Source organism: Schistocerca piceifrons, chromosome 10 (assembly GCF_021461385.2).
Source record: "Schistocerca piceifrons isolate TAMUIC-IGC-003096 chromosome 10, iqSchPice1.1, whole genome shotgun sequence".
Lineage (NCBI taxonomy): Eukaryota > Metazoa > Arthropoda > Insecta > Orthoptera > Acrididae > Schistocerca > Schistocerca piceifrons.
In genome coordinates this window covers 95,436,098-95,452,129 of record NC_060147.1, presented here as the reverse complement: position 1 = coordinate 95,452,129, position 16,032 = coordinate 95,436,098, and the positions used below count along the sequence as shown (strand labels likewise).

At 42.9% G+C, this 16,032-nt stretch overlaps 1 protein-coding gene across 1 annotated transcript in view; it reads right to left on the bottom strand.

Annotated features, from left to right (window-relative positions):
• The window catches only part of LOC124719073 (serine protease 33-like), a 177,106-nt gene extending 168,746 nt beyond the window's left edge, over window positions 1–8,360 (bottom strand). The window contains exon 1 of the mRNA XM_047244755.1: window positions 7,840–8,360. Coding sequence (XP_047100711.1) covers window positions 7,840–7,936 — 97 coding nt within the window. The 5' untranslated portion in view covers window positions 7,937–8,360. The remainder of the gene's footprint in view (window positions 1–7,839) is intronic.
• Window positions 8,361–16,032: the final 7,672 nt, after the last annotated feature.

The following is a 16,032-nucleotide window of genomic DNA, read 5'->3' as shown; positions in this document are numbered from 1 at the left end:
ACTACACACACTGAGGCATTAGCTCAGGTTGACACAAATATTCTCCTTCCGTCACTCCAGGGTTAGGCCTATAGTCTGTTCCGGCCTCACCATCTCTTTCTCGTTCTTCCGCAATAGACCGCGCGGCTACCCCGCGCTGTCCTGGGGGCCCTCTCACGGTTTGCGCGACTCCCCCCGTCGGAGGTCCGAGCCCTCCCTCGGGCGTGTGTGTGTGTTTTGTCCTTAGCGTAAGTTAGTTTAATTAGTGTGTAACCCTAGGGACCTATGACCTCAGCAGCTTGGTCCCATAGAACCTTAACACAAATTTCCAAAATTTTGTTTCTCGCCACGCGGTTTATAATCCATTGCTAGTTTAGGAAGTCTTTGTACCTGCATACGAAGAACATCTACATTTACATCCGTACTCCGCAAGCCACCCGATGGTGTGTGGCGGAGAGTACCTTGAGTACCTCTAATCTCTCTGATTTTATCCTCATGGTCTCTTCGCGAGATATACGTAGGAGGGAGCAATATACTGCTTGACTCCTTGGTGAGGGTATGTTATCGAAACTTCAACAAAAGCCCGTACCGAGCTACTGAGCGTCTCTCCCGTAGAGTCTTCCACTGGAGTTTATCTATCATGTCCGTAACGCTTTCGCGATTACTAAATGATTCTGTAACGAAGCGTGCTGGTCTCCGTTGGGTCTTCTCTATCTCTACTATCAATCCTATCTGGTACGGATCCCACACCGGTGAGCAGTATTCAAGCAGTGGGCGAACAAGTGTACTGTAACCTACTTCCTTTGTTTTCGGACTGCATTCTCTTAGGATTCTTCCAATGAATCTCAGTCTAGCATCTGCTTTATCGACGATTAATTTTATATGGTCATTCCATTGTAAATCACTCCTAATGCCTACTCCCATTCTTCTTTGGGTCTTTAGTTGCATTTCTAATTCCTCCCTTACTACTGAATATCTAAGTAGGCGTGCTGAAAAGTAATGCTTCAGAATTGTTTATGTGAAAACTCTTAGTGCTACACAAATAAATCTAATGTTATTAACATTCAACACCGAAGAGCCAAAGAAACTGGTACAGCTCCCAAATATCGTGTAGAGCCCTCGCGAGCACGCAGAAGTACAGCAACACGACGTGGCATGGACTCGACCAATGTCTGAAGTAGTGCTAGCGGGAAATGACACCATGAATCCTGCAGTGCTGAATAATGTTCATGTCTGGGGAGTTTGGTGGCCAGCGGAAATGTTTAAACTCAGAAGAGTATTCCTGGAGCCATTCTGTCGGGTGTCGCATTGTACTGCTGCAATTGCCCAAGTGCGTCGGAGTGCATAAAGGACATGAATGGATGCAGGTGATCAGATAGGATGCTTACGTATGTGTCACCAGTCAGAGTCGTATCTAGACGTATCAGTGGTCCTATGTCTCTCAACTGCATACGCCCCACACCATTACAGAGCTTCCACCAGCTTGAACAGTCCCCTGCTGACATGCACGGTCCATGGATTCATGAGGTTGTTTCCATACCCGTACACGTCTATTCCCTCGATACAGTTTGAAACGACGCCGGCCGGAGTGGCCGAGCGGTTCTAGGCGCTACAGTCTGGAACCGCGCGACCGCTATGGTCGCAGGTTCGAATCCTGCCTCGGGCATGCATGTGTGTGATGTCCTTAGGTTAGTTAGGTTTAAGTAGTTCTAAGTTCTGGGGGACTGATGACCGTAGAAGTTAAGTCCCATAGTTCTCAGAGCCGTTTGAACCATTTTGAACCAGTTTGAAACGAGACTCGTCCGACCAGGCAACGTCTTGACGGGCGCAGGCGAGGCGTAAAGCTTCGTGTCGTGCAGTCATCAAGGGTACACGAGTGGGCCTTCGGCTCCGAAAGCCCATGCCTATGATGTTTCGTTGAATGGTTCGCACGCCGACTCTTGTTGATGGCCCAGCATTGAAATCTGCAGCAATTTGCGGAAGAGTTGCACTACTGTTACGTTGAACCATTCTCTTCAGTCGTCGTTGGTCCCGTTCTTCCAGGGTCTTTTTCCGGCCGCAGCGTGTCAGAGATTTAATGTTTTGCCGGATTCCTGATATTCACGGTACACTCGTGAAATGGGCGTACGGGAAAATCCCCACTTCATCGCAACCTTGGAGATGCTGCGTCCCATCGCTCGTGCGCAGACTATAACACTACGTTCAAACACACTTCAATCTTGATAACCTGCCATTGTAGCAGCAGTAATCGATCTAACAACTGCGCCAGACACTTGTTCAAATGGTTCAAATGGCTCTGAGCACTATGGGACTTAACATCTATGGTCATCAGTCCCCTAGAACTTAGAACTACTTAAACCTAACTAACCTAAGGACATCACACAACACCCAGTCATCACGCAAACACTTGTTGTCTTATATAGGCGTTGCCGACCGCAGCTCCGTATTCTGCCTGTTTACATATCTCTGTATCTGAATACGCATGCCTATGCAAGTTTCTTTGGCGCTTCAGTGTACATCTTTATCCTTCATGTCTAGATATTTGCAGCCCTCTACCTCTAGAGGTCTCCGAATTGTAGCGTGTAACATGGCGGTGTGTAACGTAACTACGCCGGTGCGTGAGAAACAGCATGCTGTAATCGAGTTTCGAATTCAAAGAGTCTGTCATGTAAGCAGGAGATCCCGGGTTCGAGTCCCGGTCGGGGCACACACATTATCACCTCTCCCCGTTGATATATATTAACGCCCGTTAGCCGCTGAAGGTATTAATATAATTCTAATTTCGAGAAAATTCTGGTTATATGTAAAATCATTAAGTGGGTCTGTCAGTCGCTCGTTGACCTGCCTGGTGTGGCAGTAAAAGACAGCAAAAATCTCAGTTTTAAATTTCGTGTTTAGGAAATCGTCCATACAGAGGATTGTCCAAACAAACAGTCCTGTGATCAATGGACAGACTCCCGTACGGAAGACTACAAAAGCACAGCCGTTTGATCATCGCAAAGACCCCCGTATGGACGACGTAGTAACAATCATTCCTGGCGTAGAGAAACAAACAACTGACAAGTGGTTTTATTTTTTTTTCGAGTCGTCAGTTTTCTGACTGGTTTGATGTATCCCGTTACGATTTGCTCTCCTGTGCCAACCTCTCCATCTCCGAGCAGCACTTGCAACCTACCTCCTCAATTATTTGCTGGATGTATTCCAATCTCTGTCTTCCTCTACAGTATATGCCCTCTACAGCTCCCTCTGATACCGTGGAAGTTATTCCTTGATGTCATAACACATGTCCCTTCTTCTTGTTACTGTTTCCAACAACTTTCTTTCTTCGCCGATCTAGCGGAAAATCTCATCATTCTCTACCTTATTAGTCCAATTATTTTTCAAAATTCATCGGTAGCGCCACGTCTCAAATTCTTCGATTCTCTTCTTTCCCGGTTTTCCCACAGTTCATGTGTCACTACCATACATTGCTGTGCTCCAAATGTACATTCTCAGAAATTTCTTCCTCAAATTAAGGCCGATATTTGATACTAGTACACTTCTGTTGGCTAATGCTAGTCTGCTTTCTATCTCCTCCTTGCTCCGTCCGTCATGGGTTACTCGTATTTTGCTGTATAGGTAGCGGAATTCCTTCACTTCATCTACTTCGTGACCACCAATCCTGATGTTAAGTTTCTCGCTGTTCTCATTTCTGCTACTTCTCCTTGCTTTCGCCTCTCTTCAATTTACTCTCAGTCAAAATTCTGTGTGCCGGCCGGAATGGCCGTGCGGTTCTAGGCGCTGCAGTCTGGAACCGCGAGACCGCTCCGGTCGCAGGTTCGAATCCTGCCTCGGGCATGGATGTGTGTGATGTCCTTAGGTTAGTTAGGTTTAACTAGTTCTAAGTTCTAGGGGACTAATGACCTCAGAAGTTGAGTCCCATAGTGCTCAGAGCCATCAAAATTCTGTACTCATTAGACTGTTCATTTCATTCAGCAGATCCTGTAATTGTTCTTAAATTTCACTGAGGATAACGATATCATCAGCAAATCTTATCATTGATATCCTTTCACCTTGAATTTTAATTCCACTCTTGAACATTTCTTTTACATCTGCGGTTGCTTGTTCGGTGTACAGATTGAACAGTAGGGGCGAAAGAATATATCCCTGTCTTACATACTTTTTAATTCTAGGTATTCCAGTCGTATTGTTCCCTCTTGGTTCTTGTACATATTGTATATTACTCGCCTATCCCTATAGCTTACCCCTATTTTTCTCAGAATTTCCAACATCTTACAACATTTTACATTGTCGAACGCTTTCTCCAGGTCGACAAATCCTATGAATGTGCCTCAGTTTTTTTTAGTGTTGCTTCCCTTATCAACCGCAACGTCATCAGACTTGCCTCCTGGTGCCTTTACCTTTACAGCGGCCATACTGATCGTCATCTAACGTTTTCTCTTTCCATTCTTCTATAAATTATTCTTGTCAACAACTTGGATGCCTGAACTGTTAAGCTGATTGTGAGATAATTCTCGCACCTGTCGACCTTTGCAATTTTCCGAATTGTGTGGATGATGTTTTTCCAAAATTCAGAGGGTATATCGCCAGACTCATGCATTCTACACACCAACGCGAATAGTCGTTCTGTTGCCACTTCCCCCAATGATTTTAGAAATATGATGGAAAGTTATCTATCCCTTCGGCTTCATTCGACGTTAAGTTTTGCAAAGCTCTTTTAAAATCTGTTTCTAATACTGGATCCCCTATCTCTTCTACACTAACTTCTGTTTCTTATTCTATAACGTCATCAGACAAGTACTCCCCATCATAGAGGCTTTCAATGTACTTTTTCCACCTATTCGCTCTCTCCTCTGCATTTAACAGCGGAATTCCCGTTGCACTTTTAATGTTACCATTATTGCTTTTAATTTCACCGATAGCTGTTTTTACTTCTATCTATGCTAAAAAAATTTCTTTTTCAATTTCTTCACATGTTTCATGCAGCTATTTCGCCTTTGCTTCACTGCAATTCCTATTTATTTCTTTCCTAAGTGACTTACATTTCTGCATTCCTGAATTTCCCAGAATGTTTTTGTACTTCTTTCTTTCGTTGATCAACTGAAGTACTTCTGTTAGCCATGGTTCCTTCACAGTTACCTTCTTTCTATCAATAGTTTTTTTCCAACTTCCGTGATTGCCGATTCTTCTTCAACTGAAGTGCCTACTGAGCTATTCCTTATCGCAGTATATATAGCCTCAGAGAACTTCAAGCGCATGTCTTCATTCCTTAGTCCTTCCGTATCTCACATCTTTGCGCATTGATTTTTCCTGACTAGTCTCTTCAGCCTACTCTTCATCACTGCTACATTGTGATCTGAGTTTAAATCTGCTCCTGGGCCTTACAATCCAGTATTTGATTTCGAAATCGCTGTCTGATCATGATGTAATCTAACTGAAATCTTCCCGTATCACCCGGTTTTTTTCAAGTATACCACCTCCTCTTGTGGTTCTTAAACAGAGAATTCGCTATTACTAGCTGAAATTTATTGCAGAACTCAGTCTTTCTCCTCTATCATTCCTTGTCCCAAGCACATATTCTCCTGTAACCCATTCTCCTACTCCTTCCCCTAAAACTGCATTCCGGACCCCATGACTATTACATTTTCAACTCCCTCTATGTAAAGCATTACCCTTTCAATATCCTCACATACTTTCTCTATCTCTTCGTCTTCGCCGGGTCGGTAGCCGAGCGGTTCTAGGCGCTACAGTCTGGAACCGCGCGACTGCTACGCTCGCAGGTTCGAATCCTGCCTCGGGCGTGGATGTGTGTGATGTCCTTAGGTTAGTTAGGTTTAAGTAGTTCTAAGTTCCAGGGGACTGATGGCCTCAGATGTTAAGTCCCGTAGTGCTCAGAGCCGTTTGAACCATTTAGTATTGTGCACGACATGACAAGAAATAAGGCCTCTTAAGCACAAGGGCATAAGAGAATAGTAATACATCGCAGTAGAGCTCCACAAAATAACGTAATACGTATGCAGAAATGCTTTCTGGTCCCGAGCGCTGGGCAATTCAATCCCGTAGTCCATCAGATGACTGTCGCCTGTTAACAATGCACTTCATTTCCGTTGTTCTATCTCTACTGATAGCGAGCAATGCAGTTACTGCACACTGTAGGTGCAGGGAAAGTTTTTCATATTCAGGCAGCTGTTATTAAATGCAACGCCATCAAACTTTTGTTGGAAGAGGCAAACGAGAAAGCAAAACGCTCATTGAAAAGTGTTGCTATCGTGAAGTCACAACTATCAGCTAGCAATTTCCCTCGGAAAAACTGGACGCTGTTGCTGCGGACGCATAGCGCACCCACATGGATAAACTGTCGCTGGTGTCGTTGTAATAACAAGGCTGCGCTTGTACACAATAAGTTGACGATTTTACTGGAGTTGCCATAAGCGGGGAAAATCGGCACTAGGTCAAAGATATCCACACCTCCTGCATTTCCCGATAGCCACCGCGCGAATCTTCAACTTGTCGTGCAAAAACCTTTTACACTGTCTGGTAGTGAGAATCCGTCATTCATACAGCATTTCTGACAACAACCATTTCTCTCTATGCTCGAGCCAGAATTAGGGTAAAAGTTACGTATTGAATCCCTCGCATTTTTTTCAATACGGCGCGGACGTAAACATTAGGCGCCACTGCCGCTCAATTTTTTACCACAATCAGATTTTTTGCTTTCAGATTCGTTGGCTTCGCCAACTCGCAACCGAATTGTCACCTTCCAGCCTAACCTAGAACTTGGGCTGCGCTACAAATCAGTGTGTCATCACAACCACGATTTCAGGAAGAGGGGTTTCAAATGCTTCAAATGGCTCTGAGCACAATGGGACTTAACACCTGAGGTCATCAGTCCCCTAGAGCTGAGAACTACTTAAACCTAATTAACCTAAGGACATCACACACATCCATGCCCGAGGCAGGATTCGAACCGGCGACCGTAGCGGTTGCGCAGTTCCAGACTGAAGCGCCTAGAAACGCTCGGCCACCCCGGCCGGCGAAAAGGGGTTTCGATTACCACACTTCCGAATTAGCGTTAACATACGTTTTCAAATTAACCCAAATAGTCATTCAACATCATCCTGTCAATATTCTACATTTCCTAAACAACGAAGTACCACCATCTAAACACACTTTATCAAATTTTAGTAAGGTAGCAGACTGTCATTCCATGAAATGAACATTAAATGTTACGTAGCATGTCACTTGTTTTGCAGCTCTATATGCAGCCGTGCCTGCAGGCTATATTATGAAAATGCTGGTCCGCATATTATGCAAACAACTCATTTTAATGCCCATACGTTATTGTACAGCTTGACACATATTCTTTTGTGGTGAATGTCCCATCTGCATGTTTATTTGTTGCAGAAATACACGCAGACAAATTTTAATGAATGATATTTGCAATCTACAACTTCACAATCCACGATGTTTATGTTGCTTATTGTGTGGTTGCTCACGACTCGCTATTGCGGTTCATTAGAAACGTTTCCCGCGTTTCAGCACGTATTTATACAATTTATGAGCATTTACACGAGGACACATACCACAAAATAAATGTGACAAGCCATGTAACAATTTAGAGAAGATCGTGCAGACCTTAACATTACTGATGGCGGTACAAATGCGCTGAAAAATCCTTAGACACTAAAAAGAATCATTATTTGCATACTATATGAATTTTCATTATTTATACATTATATATTTTGTTTTTATTTCGTGTTATTCAAGAGCATGTCATTACTATGGGCCTACGAAACAAATAATGTGTACATGATCTACAAATGCTGTAAATGATTTCCCAAAAAATTGAATTTTTTTTACCTGGAACACCGTATGCAGCATGGAGGAGGCAGACAACAACCAGTATCACCAACAACGTGTTGCCAGCTTCAAATTGTAACGAGGTATAACGGCGCATCACTCAATGTTAACAATGTCATTATTCTCCTCACTCTTCAATGAAATTAGCTGTAAACAGCGTTTGTCGGATATATGTCTGCGTATAAACACTGTAATATTGGGCGCTGATCCAATACACTATGCATATGCAGCCTGTGCAACGTTTTACAAGTCCTCGCCTGTCCACGCTAAGTCGAAGCCAGCCGCGTAAACATTTGACAATCGGATAATGCAACCGTCAGTTGTCGGCCTGGGGATCAAGACTGCGCGTGCGCGGGCATGTCCACTGTTTTAAACGTCTTGGCGAGGGCGCGCAGTCTTCTAGCTGACGATAAGCGCGGGAACATTTGACGATCGCAGACGGCGACTGTCACTTGTCAGCGCGCTATTGAAGACTGCGCGTGCGCAGGTTTGTGACGCAAGGACCGCGCCGAGTCCGAAGGAGGGGGGAAGGCAGCATCTGAGCGAGCGAAAGTGCATCCTTCGCTTTGCGACAAATTTTTCCTCCTTTCCAGCTGGCGTTTTATGGATCAGTAGGCCAGTGGCGGCCATAGACGCCGCGCGTCCGTCTGTGGGGCATGTCGGCGTGCTCACTGAATTGTCGCGCACTTTGTTCGCCCCGCAAGAAAGGGAACGCCGCACGGGCAGATGTACGTGACGGCGGTACTCAGCCGCTTTCCATTGCGGCAGCGACTTGTTTCTCCCTTTCTATTTTCTTTCCGTCCCGCTTCTTTTATTCTCGGACACTTTTCCCTTGGCTCATTACAGGTAACCCTGCACAAAAGGCCAGTTTTTTGCCCGCACTTTCCGACGCGCTGAATGTCAACGACTGTGCATGTAACTGGATACTGCTCTGGTATACGTGTGCTATTGTCTTGTAAGGAGCGCCACACATTCCATGGAAACACCGATAGATTACGTCGCCTAACTCGACATGGACACAATTTAATAGCCTATTTTTCATTTTTTATTTTATTCGCTTTCAGGTAGAGCTCATTTAACCAGATACAGTTGCTCCACATATACAATCGAGGCAGCGATCTAATTTCATCTGTATTACTCTATAAAGATGAGACATTGTCACACGTAGTCCCCAAAATTCTCGAAAAGATCTTAACTGACTTGCTTCAAATTCTTACACCTTACTCTAACAAACATTCGAAAGGACATAAGCTGCATATTTTGTAACATACGTACATGCTAACAAAAATCTTGAAAAGATCTTGATTGATTTTCTTCAAATTTTTGCATGATGCTGTAATAAACATTTGGGTATATATATATATATATATATATATATATATATATATATATATATATATATATATATGTATACATAAAGAGAAAGAATGTATTTAGGAGCTGTGTTGTGATGTATGAAAATGTGTTCTTAACATACACTATTAAACAAAAATTTTATAAATAAACAGAAAAAAACTGTGTATATAAAGAGAAATAATCTATTTAGGAGTTGTGCTGTGATATATATAAATATATATTAAGAACACATTTTCATACATCACAGCACAACTACTAAATACATTGTTTCTCTTTATATATACAGTTTTTTCTCTTTGTTTATAAAATTTTTGTTTAATAGTGTATGTTATCTCGAACAAAAATTGTATGCACAATACGCTGTTTTGGTTTCTTCTACACCATCGGTGTTAACAGAAAATAAGGAAGTTGTATTTATACCCGAGTCAAACAGTGATTTCCCTGCGGTAAGATTTTGGAAGTTTCTATGTTTTTTGGTGGATGCTGAATAGGAATTTCATGTTTGCTGAATGTAGGAGGTCGTTTCTCAACGAAAAGCGCAAAAAAAAAAGAATTTTTGCACTTTTTTCAGTTTTTCGGCGGTGTCTAGAAAACTGTGCGTTTTTCGAATGTGACAACTGTATACAAAATTTGAGAAAAAAATTTCCTACAAAATGCAGTAGCCAGATTCGATTTTCTGATGAGCGCTATCGGCGCCAGAGCGCGCTGAAATGGAACGATGTTTTGGGCCTTCCACGAGAGCGTCAAAAACGCCCACTCCCACCCTTTACAGCAGGAAAAGTGTACATGTTATTAACAAAGACCGCTACACCACGCGAAGGTACAAGAACGTCTGTAACATTCAATTTACTCACAAGCGGGGAGGGAACAGAGCGAAAATTACAAAATCTTTCTGTCCTTTGCCAGCCACTGTGGCCGAGCGGTTCTAGGCGCTTCAGCCCGGAACCGCGCTGCTGCTTCGGTCGCAGGTTCGAATTCTGTCTCGGCCATGGATGTGTGTGATGTCCTTAGGTTAGTTAGGTTTAAGTAGTTCTAAGTCTAGGGGTTTGATGACCTCAGATGTTAAGTCCCATAGTGCTTAGAGCCATTTCAACCGTTCTTTTCTGTCCTCACAGCTAAAAGTTGTTTTGAATGAACTAATGGGAAATCATGTCTGACGAATACATTATAAAATTATATTTAGCACATGTTAGGCACATGGTACGGAATAGAAGGATGAATATGCAGTATGTCGTGAAATGAGTGAATGTCAAACCCAGAACTGGGTCATCACTTCGGGCGTGTTGTTCATCCGGAAAAGAAAGGAGCTATTTAGTAATAGAATATGGGTACAACATTCAGGTAAGTTGTATAGTTAACTGTCGCTGTATGAAGAAATAACTGTAGTGACGTCACGTGCGCAGCTTTTTCTTTTTTTTTTTTACCGATGTACGTGTGGCTGTTGGTGGCCTAGACCATATTTTTTGGGCACCAGAAGGTTAGGTGAAAGGTCGTTAGCGATAGTAGATCCAAGCAAAGTGTCAGGGGTTGCGGAAGGTCCTGACTGAACAGTGAGTTGTGTCGTTCTTCACCTCAAAAACCCGCAACTTGAATAGTTAATATCTCAACAGAGAAAGATTGATAAGCAAAGATGCATAATGCTGCCAAATATTACACGAAATGGTACTGAGCCGTGGCGAGCTGGCGCCAGTGTTATTTTGTTCATGTATCGTTGAGATCTATTGTGGTTGAGCTAAGCTATCTTTGCTTTTCGCGTGTCTTATCTTCCGGGTTGGCGGGCGAAGCGAGTTGGTTGTTAGCCTTCGACAGGTAATCCTCGAGATTTCGTGACATTCGCTGGAAGACGAGCGTCGATGGCTGCCGAACGAGCGTGATGGCCGTTATATGTTGTGGTGTGAAGTTGGTCGGGCGTTTTGGCGACATGGGCAGTTTGGAGATACGAGTTCTGTGACTTCGCTGGGAACAAAATTTGAAGTGAAGCGCTGAAGCCGTGGAACCCGCTCCTTCGCATTGTGTACGGGATATGAAGTAAGTGGTCGTAATTTTGTTTTGTTGACCGACGCACTCGGAGGCATTTAAAATTTTATTATTATGGTGAGACTTTCATAGTCGAACTTTGAGATGGTGGAAGAGTTCAGTTGGCCAAGTTAAATGCAGGCCGTTATCTGAAAGCTTTCTCAGAAGTTTTACTAGTGCTCTGTGTTTCTCGTAATCAAATGATATGTTGGCGTTCTCAAAGCCTACACTCTATTAATACAGTTGCTCATGAGTAAAATGATAAAGGTCAAAGTTCCGAATTTGTCCGTAGTGTAACGTGTTCCTGCCGAGTGTTTCTATGTTTGAGTTATTGGAATGTCTTTGATTGTGCCAGCGCCTTGGCGGGGAGTGTAATGTCTAGGTCTGGCAGTGTTTAAGAACCTGGCCACTACCGGAAACTGTTCACATACCGCCTTCCAAAGTTTAGTATTTATTCTCTTTCCGCCAAGGCAGGTTAAGCTGGTAGATATATAAGTATATATTGTATGTAACCAGTTCTTATACGAACCTGTTTCCTTAAATATTAGTGACTGGCAACTGGCTAAACTTTAAATTGCATAGCATCTGCTGAGTTCCTTGCGCAGCTGTTTCTAGTAGTCTTTTATTAACTTGTCCGAGCACGTGAACATTCATTTTTAAAGATCAGTGTTTCTGTTGTAGTTTTTTTATGGAAGTGGTTCTATCATGGTATGTAATTGGATCTTAGCTTGGCACTAGTGTTGAAATGTTATTAAGTCACCCTTTATTGGTAACTGTTTTCATTGTATGTATTTTGAGGGAAATATGGGAGTTTGAATTTTTGAAGTTTGTCAGTAATTCTGTTTTCTTAATAAGGGAAAATAAAGCGAGGGGTATTAGTTCCCAGCAACGTTGAGTTTGTAATTGACCTTTTAACAAGTGCTTCTTTAACAGATTGAAATAGTAAGTTTATGAGGGTACTTTGGCGAAGAATGTTTTAAGTGTGGCCATCTTAATGTAATAACTGGTTTTAAGGACTTTGAGGAAGTGGCTATGTGAAGTAAATGATAATTGCTATACTTAAGGTTTCTTTAAATGCCTGGCACATTAAGTTTTTTATAACTTTCGCTTAAGGGACTTATTCGAGTACTGAGTACGTTGGGTTTCTAACTGTATTTGCAAAGCTTTGTCTAGTGGTTCGTCCACAATTTGTAATTGTCAAATTCCTTAAAAGGCGTAATGTCAATAAACTGTCTTAATTACAAATTGTGACTACCAAGCATAATTGCATCCTGCTTCCTCTTTTATGGTATCTAAGATATGGTGGATAAGTGTGGTACGAATAAGGGAATCCACGTACCAGATACTTTCTGTCGCCTCAGCTGCTTCAGACAGAGGTACTGCAAGGGGTTTCTCCTGATCGTCTTCGTATTCTACATCAAATTTGTCGACGCTGTTGGAGCACGACCATTAAAATTGCTGGAACAGTTTCGTGCAGAACAGTCGTGCTGGTCTATACCCACACCAACCCCGGCAAACTGTTTTGCATTGGCAAGATATAAACTGAAAATCCTCTGGGAGCTGCGGATTGCAGAGTGGTAATGGCGGCCTAGCCTATTTTTTGTCAATTTCCACAGCTACTGCTCTGGGTCCAAGTAGTGAAGTATATGCAATTGATGGGGCTTATTGTTGCACAGACTCGTGTGGTAGAGTGGGCATATCTTCGAACAAATTTGCGACTCACGGTATAACGATTATGTATGAAGTACAATCAAAGTGTGATAGTTTAGGAATGAGGCATTAAAAGTAATAGATCAATTTTCCTATCTGATACACAAATCTCCAGATTTCAGACACTCGGAACGATACTACACGTTGTATGTCGAGAGAGTATAAACGAAAACAAATATTTAATTTGTGCTATGTACTGTCATCCAATAGAACATACGTAAACGGTAATAAAAAGTGATACCAGAACTACGCAGCACAGGATTGTTATGTAGATGTCGCGTGGGTGATGTTTAGGTACATGGTGAAAGACCCCCCAGCTATGGTAAAGTTAAAATCTGTTAAAAAAATGAAACAGCGATAATGGCAGAAGTAAGGATCGACCATAAGCGTCGGCAAAGACATTAATTATGAATGCGCAATAAGGCGCAGACAAATGAACAAAAAACATCATTCACTTTTCTTTGTACATGATTTTGTTTCATTCTCTCGTATGTAGAAGGTTGGTTAAGATGTACTGCTCGAAGTATGACGTGCTGCGAGTGTTATGTATTATATGTGATTCTGAATAAGAGAAGACTTAACAACAGTATTAAGAATTTTTATTGAAGTGAAGTGGGGCCAAGTTGGGAGGATTTCCTTCATCTTGAGAGGCACTGGTGTCCTTGGAGTCGGCTGTCTGCATCTACAATTGAAATGTAGGAGACTAAGTCCGTGGTCCTATTTCGCCGGCCGCGGTGGTCTAGGCGCTCAGTCCGGAACCGCGCGACTGCTACGGTCGCAGGTTCGAATCCTGCCTCGGGCATGGATGTGTGTGATGTCCTTAGGTTAGTTAGGTTTAAGTAGTTCTAAGTTCTAGGGGACTGATGACCACACATGTTAAGTCCCATAGTGCTCAGAGCCATTTGAACCATTTGGTCCTATTTCGTAAGATTAACAGAAGTGTAAGAGCTTTCAGAAGGCGACATATATATATATATATATATAGTGATGGACGTACACACAAAGAAAAAAAAGAAGCGATGCAAGGCAAAGTGAATGAAGAATACCACAATTTCGTACACGCAGAACATTTACTAACACTGCAATTCAACTATCCTTTAATTTTTTCCATTTTAATTATGTCACTTTTTTATTACGAGGGTGAGTCATATGAAAACTTTAAATTTGTAATAACAAATCGAAATTTCGCGCCGTTATCCTGTAAGCTGGTAAGCGTGCTACAAACAGCGTGCAGAATGGCCTGTAGGTGGCAGCATAGTGCAGATGCACACATACCGTCGCAGTATCAGCATAAAGATGGCCGCCCCACTTGCGACTTGCACCAGGGAAGAACAGCGCTCTGTTATTCGGTTTTTTCGTAGTGGAGGTGTGGAAACTATTGAAATTCATCGACGAATGAAAGTTCAGTACGGCGATGCATGTTTGTCACAGTAGCAAGTCTACGAATGGAGTAGGAAGTTCGCAAATGGTGTGACTTCAGTGGAAGATCCTCCTCGCCCAGGTCAGGCACAAGGAGTTATGACTCCACAGAACATTGCAGCAGTTGAAGCCATAGCGAAGGAAAACCTCCGAGTGACACTGAATGATACTGCAGGATGTTTACACATTAGTCATGGATCAGCACACCACATTGTGCATTATGTGCTCCAGTTTCACAAAGTGTCTGCAAGATGGGTGCCACGGCAGCTGATTCCTGAAATGAGAGAACGACGTGTTGATGCTTGTGAAGAACTTCCTCGGCGCTTTGAACGAGAAGGTGATGGCTTCCTTGCAAGAATCGTTACTGGGGACGAAACCTGGGTTCACTTTCACCAACCGGAAACCAAGAGTGCGAGCAAGGAATGGCGCCATTCCTCATCACCAAAACCAAAGAAGTTTCGAACAGAACCATCAGCAGGGAAGGTTAGGCTGACTCTCTTGTGGGAGGAAAGAGGAGTCATTTTGGAGCATTACATGGCTAGAGGGACCACTGTCACCAGTGCATCATAACAGATCTCCTAAAAAATCATCTGCGGCCTGAAATCAAATCAAAGCGACGTGGATTGCTGTCAGCAGATGTCCTTTTGCAACATGACAATGCAAGGCCCCACACTGCCCGTACAACAGTTGCAACAATCACAGACCTGCATTTTGAGTGTCTTCCTCATCCACCATACTCACCAGACCCTGCACCAAGTGATTTCAATATGTTTGAACCACACAAAGACGCAATGGGAGGAAAGAAGTTCCGTTCTGATGAAGAGGTACGCCACGCGGTGCATGAGTGGTTGCGCGGACTACCGAAAGAATTTTTTTTCTAATGGAATTTATGCACTTTGTAAGCGCTGGAGGGCTGGCTCTGAGCACTATGGGACTTAACATCTGTGGTCATCAGTCCCCTAGAACTTAGAACTACTTAAACCTAACTAACCTAAGGACATCACACACATCCATGCCCGAGGCAGGATTCGAACCTGCGACCGTAGCAGTCCCGCGGGTAAGCGCTGGAGGACTTGCACTGAGCGTCGGGGAGATTATGTTGAAAAGTGATACAGCTTTGTACCACTTCCGCACAGAAAAAAATATTTAAAAAAATATTTAAAGTTTTCATTTGACTCACCCTCGTATTATTATAATACAGTGGATTGGTAGACGGTGTGCTCCTCATACCTACGACACCGCGTACAAATCTCACTGATGACAATTTTTTTTATACTGTTTACTCGCGAAACTGTTATACGGGAGAACATTTTCCTGGCATGTAAAGCGACTTTTCGTGGATTGTAGCAGTATTCTTTAGGCAGTCTGCTTTCGCTCCGTTAGATGAAAGCGACAAACCTATAGAGTAGGTACATTTGTATAGATAGATACGGTGTTCTATTGCACATGTGCCACATAACAGACACCACTTGTGATGAAGCAGCTAGCGCACATATAGTTTCATAGAATAAACATGTACAGTGGGAACTGTAGAATAAAGAAACAGCTACATCACACTTCCGCACGCGTGATGCAATTGCTTATTTATTCTTCTGTTCTGACTGTATATTCCGTGAAACTACAAATGTACTCTGTAGGTTTGCGACTTTCAGAGAAACGAAAAAAAAAAAAAGTGTGTATATTTCTAAGGCA